General features: G+C 42.1%; 1 protein-coding gene across 4 annotated transcripts; it reads left to right on the forward strand.

The window, feature by feature from the left end:
* Positions 1 to 696: 696 nt before the first annotated feature.
* SLC25A15 (solute carrier family 25 member 15) lies at positions 697 to 13711 on the forward strand. Of its 4 annotated transcripts, none has more exons than XM_056482906.1 (8): positions 697 to 828; positions 1371 to 1474; positions 3212 to 3339; positions 6222 to 6480; positions 8788 to 8925; positions 9251 to 9420; positions 10429 to 10587; positions 11456 to 13711. In XM_056482906.1, exons 3-8 carry the CDS (start codon positions 3285 to 3287, stop codon positions 11578 to 11580), a joined length of 906 nt encoding a protein of 301 aa, XP_056338881.1. In that variant the 5' UTR covers positions 697 to 828; positions 1371 to 1474; positions 3212 to 3284; the 3' UTR covers positions 11581 to 13711. The 4 variants fall into 4 exon arrangements, with proteins under 4 accessions (XP_056338881.1, XP_056338901.1, XP_056338892.1 ...); XM_056482926.1 differs by having other exon boundaries at positions 706 to 828; positions 1371 to 1478; XM_056482917.1 differs by having other exon boundaries at positions 706 to 828; positions 1371 to 1478; positions 3215 to 3339.
* The last annotated feature ends 1681 nt before the right edge of the window (positions 13712 to 15392 follow it).

Consider the following 15392-nt stretch of genomic DNA (forward strand, 5'->3'; position numbering starts at 1 on the left):
TAATTAAAAGTGATGGGGAAATAGATACATTTAAGTTTATAATTTAAAATTTTTTTTCCTTGGTTTGAGCTGTGAAAGTAAGAGCCACCGTTTTTATTTGGTGGAAAACACCCTGGATCTAAGATGACATATGTAGGTCTGCATGTCTCAACCCACACAAACACATGTGCAGCTCAACAGGGATTGCAGGGCATACAGTGCTTCCCAGAAACACTTCCTGGTCTGGAGGACTAACTCAAATATGAATGATCACTGACACGCATTATGGCTGCTGTTCATTCACCTTGCCACAGACTGTACAGTGTCCTACTGCTTTCAACTAGACATTGTTCCTGGTGAGCCTTATTGCAAGCACTTCAGGGCCACTGTATGCCACCTCAAAGTCCCAAAAAGCCAGGATCAAGAAAGTGACAGCTTAGGACAGTGTCTCGGGGCTCTCGGCAGTTCCTCTCTATACATTAACTGCTGCTATTTCAGGGTGCACACTTCCTAAACAAATCCTTTAAAAACAAAAAATACCCCAACAACAAAACCACCTAACTAGAAGAAAAATAAACAAACAAACATACATCCAAAAAAATTCCACAAGAAATTTAAAGAAAAAAAAAAAAAAAAAAAAAAAAAAAAGGTTTTAATTAATAAATTCGGCTGCATCCCGCTCAGCAAGCTGAAACACAGCCAGCCCCAGCTCAGGCAGAGCCCAGCCCCGCCGCCCCCCCGCCGCCTGCCCGGCCCGCGCCTTCCCCGGGGCCGCGGGGCCGCGCCGCCTCCATCGCCGCCTATTTCGGGGCACAGGCGGCGGGGCCGCTCGGGCGGGCGGCGGCTCCGGTGAGTGGGGGCTCGGGGGGCAGCGGGCTCGCCCTCCCGCCGGCGGGCGGGGTGGTGGCGGCCGGCCCGGAGCGCTCCCGCGGCTGGGGATGGCGGCCGGGCCGGGATGCGCGGCGGGCGCGGCCCCGGGCGGCTGCGAGCGCGGCCCGGGAGAGGCGCCGGGCCGGGGTCGGGCGGGCTCTGCCCCGCCGAGCGCAGGCCGGGGCTTCCTGCTCCGAACGAACGGGAGCCGCAGCCTCCCTGCCTAAGGAGGGCCGGAGCTGGCGGCGCGGCCCGGGGCGGGCGGTGCGCTCCCACGGCAGCACGTGTGACAGCGAGCCCCAGCGCTGCCCTGCCCGCCGCGGGACCGGCCTGCTGTGACCTTGGGAAGCGGGGCTACGGCCTGCCCACGGGGCCATTGCAAGGAGCAGCGCTGCCTCCTGCGTGCATCTCAGCCTTCGGAGAGGGCATCGGCAGGGAGAAGCATCTGGGGCTGAAATAACATCTGCTTGCAGAGGACCCTGCAGGACCTGTTACACTAACTAATGCTTCTGTATTTCCAGGTTTGAGTTTGGATTAGCTTTGGAAGTTACAGAGCAGTTGCCGCCTCGTTCGACCTACATGCAACTTTTAATATAGCAGTATTATTACAAACCGGATAAAAAAGGTATGTACTTACATAATACTAATTTAGTTTCGACTAAGACTTAAATCTTCTGAAAGTGGCACTGTGCTGATATGGATCGGACAACTAAACTTCCTTGTCTCCTAAAAGGTCCATATTTTTATAGGCATGTACTTTTTTCCTTCTGCTGCCAAGTTTTCAGTGGGTAATCTGGCACGTGCTCCCTTTGGGGACTGGCACAAGTCGATAAGCACTCAGCGAGATGAATGCACTGTATATCTTACTAAACACAGGCAATTGTTGCTCTCTAGTAATTCCTTTCATTCAAAGTCTGTCTCGATGATTTTCTTCTCCCCTAAATGAGGAGCAACACTCAGAGTGCAGTGTGTTCTAGTGTATCTAGTGTGTTTAGTGTATCTAAGGAGATATCTAGGATAACAAAGTGTAATTAACAAGGCCTTGGAGCCTACGTTTTGAAGTTACACCTAGTGTGCTATGCTGTCAGTAACAAAACAGTTCAAATCTGAAGCCACAATTGTGAAATTGGGTTAGCGCCATTTATTGCAAGAGCAATGTTTTATTTTGTTTTAAACTCATTTAGATGTATGTAACAGAATGGATGGGTAAAGTCACTGAGTATTTGCAGTATTTGGCCTTTTTTCATGTTCAAGAATAATAAATCTGTTAAGAGACAGGCTTTCTTAAAGCCTTGGTTGTATTCAAGCATCTATGTTTCTTGTACATAGGATGTGATATATACAATGTGTCTTCTTATGATTCGTTCAACATAACCTACTGGGAATTATGTTTCCCATTCATATTATGCTAAAATATATTATGGGAGGTAACAAGCTTCAAAAGATGCATTACAGTAGGTAGAGGAGTGAAAATTGTTATGTTTACTGATGTACTGTGCTTGAAGACAGGCTTATAAGCTAGTGAGGCACTAATTCACATGTGTATTTGTGTGGGTTTTAAGACTCATGCAGCTTTTTGACAGCACTGCCAGAGAAGTGTCTCGCACAGTTCTGAAACAGTGGGAGCTCTTTGGCTGAGTTATTTTACCCCAGATAAATAAGCTTGTTTAAACTGCTTGCCCATTGAAAATATCTTGCTGCAAAACTTGAGAACTGAATTAATTTGAATGTTTTATTTCAAAGTATCACATTTGTATTTCTGCTTTCCAGCTGCCTTCCTGGGAGACAAGGTGTAATTCTTATTTATAATATTCTGGGAGGGCGGGGGGCGACTTGTACTAAGAACATGACAGCCAGACACAATTCAAGATGTTCATGTTCATTCTTCATTCCCTTTATACTCCTCTTATGAAAGCCCAATGTACCTGTATCATTATGGGTAGAGTTTTCTCAGCTGCTTTTCACCATGAGAGCAGATTGTGTTTTGCTTTATAAGTGAGGAGCTGAAGACAAGCATGAAATATTCCAGCCTTAGACACCTGAAGGAAGACTATGCCTCTATAATCAATATAAAAGTAGCCCTCAGCACTGTTCCCTGGATGTACTCTTTTGCTTTCATTTGAGAGATCCAGGGAGATAAGAAGCTGGAAAGCCCAAGTAAGCTGAAGCTAGGCAGTGATACTCCAGGAGACCTGCCCAATGCAGCAAAATCGGTCAAAATACAAATATGCCAAGTCTCATTCCTGAGCACAACCATTTTCTGTCTCTAAATGGAAGAGTGGATCTGAAGGTAGTCCTGTAATGCTTTCACACCTGTCAGGTTATTTTAAATTGTGTATGTTTCATCTTTCTCTTCCCTTAGGAGACAAGTATCTCCATACCTACCAGGAAACAGGAGACTTTGCTCTGAAATAACTGATAAACAAGTGTGAAGCATGAGGATCAACTCTGCTGTTCAGGCTGCTATTGACCTCACAGCAGGTGCTGCAGGTAATTGCACAAAACTTCTGAGAGACAGTTTTAATGCCTTTGACAAATATAAAAGCAGATTCCAGTTGCTATAAAAAGCCTCACCTTCTGTATTTGAAGGGTATGAGGAGAAGCAGTGACCTCAGCCAGTGTTGTAACTATATCACTATTGCTCCTTCCTGACAAAACCCCTGCCACACAGTGAAGAAGACATAACACCTCACTAGAACTAATCATTTTCTATAAGGAGGTTTAAGTTGTGCTTACACGAGTTTAAGAATCAGTCAGAGTATCAGTAGAGTTTTGCAAGGAAGTCAGCGTGTGAGTGATTGAGGTGCTGCTTTTGTCACAGGAACTGTCCCTAACTGCAAGGGACAAGGGGCTATCTGAAGGGTTTCTAGCTCTGACAACATCCTGGTGTGAATCTCTAAAACCTCTGAAGCTCAGTAGTAGAACTGATGATGAATTTGTGCAGCTGACTTCCACTTCAGTCTAGTCTGTGCTGTAAAATTTTGCTGGACCAGTTGTGTGGAAATGGTTGTACTGTCTCACTGATATTGTCAAGTTGGTAATGTCTGTGGCTCAGGGATGCAATTTTGAACTCTGCCAGGGAAAAAGGGTCTTTTTGACACTTCCAAGCTAACTGGTTATATGGAAAAGGTGGAAGATTTGTCTAATTTACTTTTGCAACTAGTTTAGACAATTTTAGTGATCTTTTTTCTTTCCCACACAATAAATATTATAGTCAGTCCTTTTATGACAATGTTCATGCTGTGAATATGACAGTATTAATGGTGTTAAGTGCATTCAATGGTAGCTATTTGAGGTAATTTGTCAGAGTAGAGGTTAACAGTGCAGTGAGAAAGCAAGGGGAAACAGCACAAGTCTGATGTGGCAATTTCTGCACTTCTTAGAAAATATAATTAAGTAAGGAAACAGCTTGTTCCTCCTGAAAACACATAACCTGGTTTTACCTTCCTCTCCAGATACAGTCTACCTGATAAGTAATGACATACTGAGGCAAGCAAATTCTGGACAAGAATAAATAAGTCATTTGGCTGTCTGTGGTAACAGTCCTTTGCTTAGGATCTAAGCAACCTCTAATCCCTTTGATTCAGTAGGACTCTGCCCTACCCCTGTGTTATTATTAGGACTACCCTTGTCTGAATGTTCAAACAGATTTGACTTTTTGGGTTTCTGGTTTGTTTTAATTTGGTAGGTGGGTTGGGTTTTTTAAGACTCTTTACTGCTGGCTGGAATAATTATTTTTTTTCTTAATATTTCAAATAATAACTAGGACTCCTGGTCTTTATCTTGAGGCTTACAAAGTTCATTGCTGCAGTTGGCTAGGCTTTTTGAGTTCACTCCAGTAACAGCCTTTTTGGAATAGCCAGTTATGTCAACTCCCAATTTTTCAGCTTTACATTTCCAAGATCCATTCCTGGTTTCCCTGGACATCTTTCAACAGCCATTATTTTATTACAGGAACCTAGCATTTGTCCTGTAGATTACTATCTACCTGACTTCCCTGTAAATAACATTGGCTGAGCCTTCCCAGCTTTGCTTTTCATTTGAAGCTTACATGGGTGTTACTGGTCTGAGCCAGCTACTTTTCTCCTTGGTTATCCTTCCAGAGCAGGAAAATCTTTGTGGTTTCTTGCACGATTTGCTCTGAAGCTTTTAATGATCCATCTGGTTGGCAATGAGGTTTTATGGCAGCTAGATCCTGAGTTTCTCTCAGAGGCCTGAAGTATCTCTTTGTGAAGAAGCAAGAACAATGTTATACAAATGTGTTTGCAAAGACTAAAATGGATTGCAAATAACACTAGTTAAACAAACGCTTACTCTTCTGCCCACTTAAAATAACTAATCTTAATTGGATGCACAAATTTGTTTCCATTTCAGTTACTTTGCTATCTGCATTTACAGATAATTTAAGGTATGTGCATGTCAATTGTGCTTTGGTTAAAGATCAGCTTCTGTTTTAGTACAGTTCTTCTCTCTTGCTGAAGAACAAAACCATGAACCCTATATAAGGTACAACTATCATGTGCTTCCTGTCAGGTATTTGCTTCTAATAGATTGCTATCACTGTACACTGTTTTGTACTGAAAAAGTGTAACATCAGCTCTTCCTGCAGACTACAGAATTGAGTTAGATCTTGCAGAAGAACACTGGGCTGTGAGCAAAATGGTTATTGATGAAATTGATGGAAATATCAAACAAGTTTTCAGGGTATTGACCTTGCAGTTCAGTTTGGAAAAGATAACATGTTGAGAAACTTTGCCCTTTTGCCCTTTTTCAGCTTATACTTAACACTTTCTTCCAGTCTCTGGAAAGAAATGTGCTTAAGAGCCACCTGGAGTTTTGAAGTAAAGGGTTTGAGTCTTTGGTTATCAATTTGTTATGCATGATCAGTTTAGCACTCAGCAGTGTTCCTCTTGTACTGGAGGAATCACTTGGTTACTAATCTGGGCTTGGATTTTCTTGTTATTATTGGAATGTAAAATCAGAGATGCCTTCTGAACCACTGCATTACTGGGCAAAGGAAAATGTTATTTAACTCATTGACACAAGTGATTTGATTGCAGAACAATACCTCTAATTCAGTCGAAGTTTATAAAAGTGAGCTGATTCATTTTAGATGCTTTTCATGAGATAAAGAAATGTTTAATGAGAATCGTGCTGTTACTGCTCCTTTGCCTGATTTTTCTTTCTTAAGGTAGCTAAATTCACCAGTGACAATTGATGCCATTGTGCTAAAATCAGTGCACTTGTCTTTTCCTACAGGGAATTAATTAATCTTTTCTTTCTGTGTGATATTCCTAACACTGGTGCTCCAGCATAGGTGTTTCAGTAATGATAACCTTCAGCCACTCTGTTAATTTCCACTCCTTGCCTAGGTGGGACAGCCTGTGTGGTGACTGGCCAGCCCTTTGACACTGCAAAGGTGAAGATGCAGACATTCCCCAACATGTACAAAGGACTTGTTGACTGTTTTGTCAAAACCTATAAGCAAGTGGGATTTCGAGGCTTCTACAAGGGAACCACACCAGCACTTGTAGCCAACATTGCAGAGAACTCCGTTCTGTTCATGTGCTATGGATTTTGCCAGCAAATTGTGAGAAGAATTGTTGGAGTAGACAGGAAAACAAAGCTCAGGTTAGTAATAAATATCTGGTTTGTATTTTAAAATAAAAAAGTACATAAAATTTCATGCAATTGCTATTTGCCAATACTGTACTGTCAGGGTGTAAGTGAGGTCCCAGGCTCTCCTCTGATGGTTTACAGTGCAGTAAATTTTGGAATACAGGGCTTAGTGTGACAATATAGTGTCCAATATAACAGAGAAGTCTAACCAGTCACTGCAGCTGGCTGGTTTAGATGATCACAGCTTAAGTGGAGTATTCAAAACTGGAACGTTTTTACCAATAGGACTGAGCATTCCAACACCTGAAAGTTAGTATTCCCTTAATACCTAGGTTGTTCTGATTTTGCAAGGGAGGTAGTGGCTCTTCTTACAAGGAAGCATACTAAGGGGGAAGTGCACTTTTTCTAATATTATCTGGCTTTTAAAAACATTTTTATTTCAGGTTCAAAAGCTTGCTCTCCCTACAAACCCTTTACCAACCCATTAAAAATGTAGAAGGTAGGCCTACCAGCAGTATGTTTCACTTCTTCACTGTCTTTTGTGATCATCCTGGGAGGTAGACCACAGATATGCAGAGGTCCTAGGATCATCTCACATGGTTGAGGCACCATGGCCATGCTGGATGTAGGGAAGTTAGTGCAGGAAAATTTGAAACAGTGCAACGGTGTACCACTCTGTCTTTGGAGCTGGATACAGAATAGGAATGTATGCAGCAATAGAAAGAACCTTTGGCATCTGACAATTATTTCCTTGATCAGGTAATGGTGCTTTTCAGATCTAAGATGGCTCTTTAATGCCTTGTTGATTCAAGGTCAAATAGTGTGATTGCAGAGCTGTTCTAGGACAAAACATTAAAGAATTTAAGTTTACTTGAAAAATTGTCCCTTGGTGTTGTTTCCTTATTCTCCTGATCTGGATCATTGTGGGGGCACCTTATGAGGTAAATGTAAGAGTGAATTGTATTGAGATGGTCTTCAGCAGGGCCCTGATGAGAACATGTGGTCTGTTCAGGACATCCCCACCCACTGTTACTGTACTGTTACACCTTCAAAGAAGGACAAACTGTAAAACATTTTTCAGTTAAAGGAATACATGTCACTGATGCATAAGTCACAAAGAAAAGAAATGAAGAGAGAAATACTAAATTCTGTTTATCTTTTAACATATGCTTAGTTCAATCAACAGATTTCATTTCATTTCATGCTGAAGTCTAAAGTGAGGAAAAAAAATGGAAAGAGAAGTGCTAAATTCCATTTGCTGCTCTGCAGGCAGTTACTTATTTCTTACACTTTGAAAGTTCTCATTACCACCATATCTGAATGTCACGAGCTTTGCTTTATGTCACAACTTGAGTATTCTGATTCTTCAAGGTGAAAAGTTACAGCTTTAATCTCTGATGCTACAGATGTATCAAACAAGGTACAAGGCTTGCTGGGCACAAGACAAGCACCTCCCTCGCATGGAAAGAATTTCTGTGCTGCAATGAGATCAGTCTCAGCTGTGCTGACTCCCCAAGTTCTGAGGGAGAAGCTCCACTTCTATGCTATTATGCAGCTGCTGTCCAAAACACCAGTGTCTGTAGGAACCTGTTTAAAATGCATCATGAATTGTTGCCCTGGAGTACCAGCCTTTTGAGTCCTGGTAGTTTAGCAACCCAGAATCTGTGCCATGTGTAAAATCACCACAAAATAAGCTCCAGTTTTGGAACACTGAATCACTGCAGATGACAGTGCTGTCTTGTTTGGTGGTGTAGTTTATGTTTGTGCTGTCTGTGATTCACATGGTTGCATTCATAGCAGCACATCCATACAAAGATTACAGTCATCCATTGTGCCTGCTTTCAGTTTCCTAACATTTTCCACTGAAAGTCTTTATTAATACTGGTAAGGTGAATTTGAAAATACAGACATCTATCTATATGAAGTGATAATTGCTCCTATTCTTTTTGAGGAAGTAATTAGTAACCAAAAGTTGCCCAGTAAAACAAGTCTGGTGAAATCTTCATAAGTGCTACCAAATCCTCCCTTCTTGGCTTTTACTCTGCTGCAATCACTGAAGTATAGTAAAAAGGGTAGAGGTTGCAATATACCTCTTTGGTGTCAAAAAGGGTGTCTTTCAGCTGTGTAAGAAAATGGGCTGAGCTAGGTCTTTCCTCCCGCTGGTTCAAGTAACTGCCCTTTGCCCTTGAGAATCTTTCCCCCAAGACTGTACATTTTTCTTGATGCTAGGTACAGGTTCAGGAAGCCGTTTGCTGGTGCGGTGGCTCCACTGCACTAAAGGTCAGTGGCCAAATACCGTCTGCAGTTTCTTTCTTGCAGTGATCTACAGAATGCTGCTGCAGGCTCCTTCGCCTCTGCCTTTGCCACCCTTGTCCTCTGTCCCACAGAGCTGGTGAAGTGCCGGCTACAGGCCATGCATGAAATGCAGTTGTCAGGAAAGATAATCCAGGGACACACGTAAGTATAGACCCACTTCAATATCTCTGAAACCCTTTCTTGTGTATTATTTCTTCACATCCTGCATTGGTTGTATCACACTTACAGTGCTGTGCTAGCCAGAGAAGAGCTGTGGCTGGGAGGGTCACAGCCTGCAGACCTTCTGTGTGATAGTAAAGCTGGATGCTAGTGAAGGGCTCCCAGCAGGATCTTGCTCTAAGTCTTACATTAATTCAATTGTTTGCACAATAGGTTTCACCATTAATTGTTGCTGCAGTTGCCTATTGTTCTGTAACCTCTTATTGTCTGGCTCACAAGTATCACTAACTGGATCAACCTCTCTCAGTACAGTTTGGTCAGTAGTGAAGGGTGTTATCCAAAAGGATGGGCCCCTTGGATTTTATCGTGGCCTGTCAAGCACTTTGCTGCGGGAAGTCCCAGGCTACTTCTTCTTCTTTGGAGGGTATGAACTGAGCCGGACATTCTTTGCCTCTGGGAGATCAAAAGACGAACTAGGTATGGTGCCTTTTTTCACAGGTGGGTTTTAGCATGATGTCACAGGGGCCATAAGGGGGTTATATCTTCCCTGAAGATATACTAACGGTACTGTAAAATATATACAACATGAAGGAAATGAGGCATACTAAATATGGAGGGCTGCATCTTGTGTATACATAGTAATAAATTACTGAAGTGGCCATTTTCCAATGAAAGATATATAGATATAGAGAATTAATACAGTGAGCTAACACTACAAAACTGCTGAAATATGTGACCCCACAGTGTAACACAACTCTGAACTATTTCATTTCAGCTGCCATTCAGAGTGATTTTGAAGTATTTAGCTACATTCTCTTGAACAGTGTGTTCAAGTATATGCTGAACTGTATGTTGCCATTAGATGTAGTTACAAGGATAGTAAGAGAACACTGAGATTGAAAATTAGAAATTAAAAAACATGGTGATGCCAGAATAAAGAGTGCCTGTCTCCAGTGAAAAGACTGAACTAGCAATACTTTGTCTTGCTTGGAGTCAGGATTTCAGCTTTATGCATTTTGGACTTGTAACAAAACATTGACAAGTATCTGATCTGAAATACAAACTTAGGGTGCATAATGAAAGAAATGATTGATCACAAGATGACTCTACTGTACCAAATAAATCTCTGTATATGTGATTAGTAACAGCATATATTACTCTAAAGCATTTCAAAATTAATCTTGGAAAGTGATTACAAGTGTTTAAAAAGTGAATTTAGTTAACACAGTCAAAACTGAATTCTGAGTTGTATTTTTTAGCATGGCCAATAATCTAAGAGGCACTCTTTATAATCTTTGAGTTTCTAGTAAAGACTTGCAATTTCCTAGTGACTTGAAATTAACTTAAAGGTTTAGTGAGCGAACAGCAACTGCTCTTTTGTCATAAGTAGATTCCTCTGTTCCCTTTGAATCCCATAGATGAAATAATGTTATATTTATGTTGGTGAATACTATGGGCTATAAAAACATATTTCTTAACTTTCAGGTCCCATTCCTTTGTTACTAAGTGGAGGTTTTGGAGGCAGCTGTCTGTGGATTGCTGTGTATCCTGTGGATTGTGTCAAGTCTAGAATTCAGGTTCTTTCAATGGCTGGAAAACAGGCAGGCTTTATGGGAACATTTGTAACTGTTGTGAGAACTGAAGGTAAGTATGCAAGCCGATCAACTGAATCTATATAGCTGCAGACTGAAACTGTTACTCTCCAATACCCAAAATCACTTAGGAAACCAAGTCCAGGGATAATGTGTTAGAGACAGACAATAACTGTTTCTAGCAAACAAATATCTACTTCATGTAGTGTGGAAAGCTGGGAATCTAGAAACTGAGACCTACTACCTGCCTCCTGGTTCAGCAGATGATTCACTTAAACCTAACAGAAGCTTACTATGCATTAAAAGCAGATAAAGAAATGGGCTCTATTACCTGTGACCAGACCTATACATGAAAACTGAAGGAACTAGGTAAGTTCCATGCAAAAATTTTCTTCACCTCTAGAAGTTCATATATGGCTGAGGACTGATTTATCAAACAGCCCTCTCCAGCCTGGCAACTTGAGGCATTTACCTCAGCATCTCCTCTCTGGAAAAGGCCAGTGTCAGATGCTCTGGAAGAGGGTCTAAGAATATACATGGCAGCAGATATGAATCCTGACCCCATTGCTAGGAAAGATACTCATCAGAACTGGAGTCTGACTTCGGGCACAGCTCTAACATGCTGCCCCCTTGCCAGCTGTGGTACAGCCACTGTCAAGTTATCTCAGCTGACCATTGTCATACCTGACATAAGCATCTAGCATAAGCCCTTATATGGCTAAACTCCTGTTACAACACTAGATACTCCCAATATCAATATCCAGTACCACCACAGTCAGTAGCTACACCAGTTCAGCTCTTTGTGTTCATGCTCCTTTAAGCAGATGCATTGCTTCAGTATCCTTCACAGGTAAGAGCACAGTGGTTGATGCAGGCAGTCACTTTAACAAGTTGCTAACTGGCTCTGGTTTCATTTCCAGGTGTGCTTGCTTTGTATTCTGGACTAACACCAACTATGATCCGTGCATTCGTGGCCAATGGAGCACTGTTCCTTGCCTATGAGTACAGCAGGAAACTTATGATGAAACAAATAGATTCTTACTGAGACTGTCTAGCAGATGAAGAACAAGAGATTGTTAAAGGGTCATTTAAATAAATGATGAAAAACACGTAGATCACATGATGGTCTGAGCAGAACCAAATCAGTGACCTAATTTTAGGAACTCAACTCCAGTTTAAGATTTGTAATCTTTTAAAATCAGGTGATTTTATGGAGGTGTGTACATGTTGCTTGAATTGCACAAGCAGAACTATCTCCCTTTTACAGATTCTGCACTAGGTACACTGCATGTCATAAATGTCTTTCCTGACCTGTAATGGTGCTAAAAATATTTACACTGACCTGTGGGGTTTAATGTAACATGCAAGAGTAGGTTGTGATTTGTCTACAGCAAAGCACTGGTTTTAAAATTGTGCTGCAGTTGTGACCCTTCACAGCTGTTGCCAATGTCTAAGTAAAAATAATGTCAGTTCTTGCTGTCCTGCTCCCTGCTGCTCTGTGACTTGCAAAGGTCATGGCAGAGGGCATCTGACTTACATACTCTTTCCTACTTTTATAAACCCATTCACTAAGACATTCACCCCTTACCTTATAAGGGTATAGAGCCTGAGATATGCCTACATTTTTGATAAAACAAGCACAGTAACAACATTAAGGAGGGTATGCTGCACTGTATTGTTTCCTAAATCCCTTCAAGGAGTGGTAGAGTATGCTAAGCACCACTTACTATAAGGGAGGGACACTGCTGGAAATAGCTGCTGCCTCTGAGCACAGAATTTTGTGCAGGCACCAGTTCAGGTCACCTTGGCATGAATGAGGCCACATGCTAGAAGGACAGGAAGCTGAAGACGAACAGAAAGCCAGATCTGAGTGGTTAACTGACACCATGGTCTCTGGTGTAGCAGTCTTACTGGGGCTGGAGTTTTGCCACTTGCTGTGCCTCTTCAGCTGAGTGGAAAAAGCTCATATAACTTGTGCAACCTTCAGCCTGGAGGGCATGGCCTGCTTGGTCATGTCACTTGATTAAATATGCAGTTAGTCAGTATTACCCAAAATGATGCAGTGACACCTCTTTCTAGATACCACTTTTGTTCTTCAAGTAGAATGCTCTTTGTATAAGCATGCTCTGCTTTGTAAGAAGCAGCTACTGCCTCCTGGAATAAGTCGAGCAGGTCTTAGCACAAACTTGTCCTGGAGTTGTACAGAGATGCTGCCTGAGTGCTCTAAGTGCAGCCCACCAGTGTGGGGGCAGCCGGGGGCACAGACAGAGCCCTTTAACTCACTGAGATCATCAGCTACATGGAGATTAACAGCTTGTCACAGCAACCACATTTGTTAGTGACAGACAACAGTCAGAGCTGGAACAACCTAGTTTTGCATGTTACAGCTTCCCTTTCAGATCCCAGAAATAGGAACAAGCTTTAGATATAAATGAAATAACCTTAATACCTGCTGGCTCTTGCAGTGGAGCCAGGGTGCACTTAAACTGGCTCATTCCTTGCAGTTTTGTAGCCTCTTTGATGGAAGGTGGTTGCTGCAGTTCCACAAAGTCTTCTTGCTCCTCCAGCCTCCAAGTGCAGAAAGAACAATTAATCTCCCTTTCATACACTATGAGAAAAGGCAGTTAAAGCAGGGCATAGCTGAAGAATCTTCAGCGTCTATTGCACCAATACACCTTAACTGACTGGTATACTAGGGGCAGCACTACTCTGCATTGCCATTATTTAAAAGGAATTTATACCAAATGTTTAAATGATTCAGGTAGGAGGATGATGCTTTAAGAGTTGTTCGATTTCCCTTCTTTTCAAAGTTGTCTAGCTAAGATAAATAGTATATTTGTACATGTTTCTAATAGTTATGAAAAGGTGAGGACAGACTCCACCTCAGTGGAATACTTCAATCTATTTCTTAGATTTGCCTTTGCTTTCATTTTTTAAAGCTCATGGTTGCAATTTTTAATACAAAAATTGAAGCTTCAAGAGAAGCAGGATATTTAAAACAACCTACAGCAAGAAGCTGGTGGTATTTTTGAGAGTTTACCTTCTGAAGTTGATGTAAGCAGTAGTTTCTCCATTCAGAGCTGCTTAAGCTGTACATGTGTATCAGTTGTTCAGCTAAAAACTTCATAATGTTGGTACAGGAATTCACAGAAATAAAGTTCCATTTGATTAACTGAGTACCTGATGATTGCTTACATCATTTAACAAGCTCATCTAGCTGAGAAACAAAAGGGTTGAACTCAGCATCACCACCTCTCTGGAATGAAAGAAAGACTATACAATCAATGAATGTATAAAGCCCTCAAAACTGAGGGGAAAGGGGGCAGCTAGAGTAAAGTGCTGTGAAACAACTGCTGATTTAACATCTATGGAAAATGAAACCCATGGTTCAGTACTTGGCCTGTTGCTTTGTAGTATCAGTGTCAGTTTTAGTATTAAGGTTTACCTTGAATTCCAAGTTTCTAGATTACCACGGTGCAGGCTATAATGTTTTCTGTCAGAAGAATGCTGGGAGTCAAGCATAGGTCACCTAAATTCCACATATACAAAGGACAAATGTCAGCTACCCTGTGAAGGTCAGTGGAACAGGGAGGCAGGGCCTATAGTTACCCTCCTCTGAGCTGTGGCACCCACATCTCCCAAGAGAAACATAGTATATCCCATGTAAAGCTATTTTGTTCCTCATTCCCGCTTACACATTAGTTTTTACTTAACTGCATGTGCCTCAGCTAGAAAAATCTGACTGCTGTTACAGCCTCTGCTGCTGCTATCTGAGGAAACTGGCTTACTCCCTAAGCAGGATGATGGGTCACCTTGGTGCCCTGCCAACTGTACAAAAGTGCATCCTAGGACAGTGATACCTAACTGCCTGAACTAAGCCAAAATGAACTTGGCCATCAGCTACTTGTAGCTGCAATAAAAGGGCATCCTTTTTTAGCCCCTAGCCACATTCACGTGGACAGTGAGGTAAATACATAGCAAAAGTAGAAGTTGAGCTCACACATGGTGTACTTCCTACCACACAACTACCTACAAGCACAGGGTAGGTGTATGACCTCTCTGCTTATTTCATTAACTGGAAAGCTAATGTCACCTACCTTCTACTTTTTAGTTCCCAACAACAAAAAGACTAATGAAGCAGCAAAACCAAGAAGCTAACACCTCAACAGATTTCACACAAATGAAGGCACAGTCTCCACAAAAGAGCTGCACTGCTGAGAACAGCTGGAAGTAGAATAAGCATCCTGAAAGTCTGTGCATTACAGGTCTTAGTGCAACTCAAGAGGAGCCAGTGAGCTCAAATGAGCAGGTGCACAGATCAAACCCCTCATATGCAGGCATTAAGGCAGCCACACTAACCAATCCCAGGCAGCTGGAATGCTCAGGAGCTGATGAGAGCCAGATTTAAGCCCTAGGTCAAGTGGCCATTGCAGCCCTTTGTGGGGAGGTACAGCAGCAGAAAAGCAGCGGTGCAGCCTCCAACCTCTCCAGGCAGCTCCCAGGCCAGGTGTTGCTCAGTGCCCTACATAACTCATTACTGATGATGACCATTTCAATACCAAGGCTTCTGCTCAAGAAGCAACAATCCAACAGAGGGAGATTAATATTCTTCCCTCAAAATCCCCATATTCTACCCATCTGTGGAAAACCCCAATTTTGATGGAGTCATGTCAGGTTTTTCCAGTCTCATGCAGACTTCTGGTCTTCATCCACCATCATGTTAATGCTTATGCTTGAAGACAGGTAATTGTCTGACATTACTCAAAGAGGAATTAACTATATGCAGACATATCTAAGCTCCAAGAATCCAACAGCCCATGATGTGATAGTCAACTGACATTAAGTAACTCTTCAGAG

The sequence above is a fragment of the Oenanthe melanoleuca genome, chromosome 1, assembly GCF_029582105.1.
Source record: "Oenanthe melanoleuca isolate GR-GAL-2019-014 chromosome 1, OMel1.0, whole genome shotgun sequence".
NCBI classification, from domain to species: Eukaryota; Metazoa; Chordata; class Aves; order Passeriformes; family Muscicapidae; genus Oenanthe; species Oenanthe melanoleuca.

Bases quoted from the DNA above. Each gene is read 5' to 3' on its own strand.
- SLC25A15 (XM_056482906.1), top strand. From the start codon at position 3,285: ATGAGGATCAACTCTGCTGTTCAGGCTGCTATTGACCTCACAGCAGGT. The intron at 9,421-10,428 runs GTATGGTGCCTT...CTTAACTTTCAG, and splicing joins GAGATCAAAAGACGAACTAG to GTCCCATTCCTTTGTTACTA. The intron at 10,588-11,455 runs GTAAGTATGCAA...TTTCATTTCCAG, and splicing joins AACTGTTGTGAGAACTGAAG to GTGTGCTTGCTTTGTATTCT.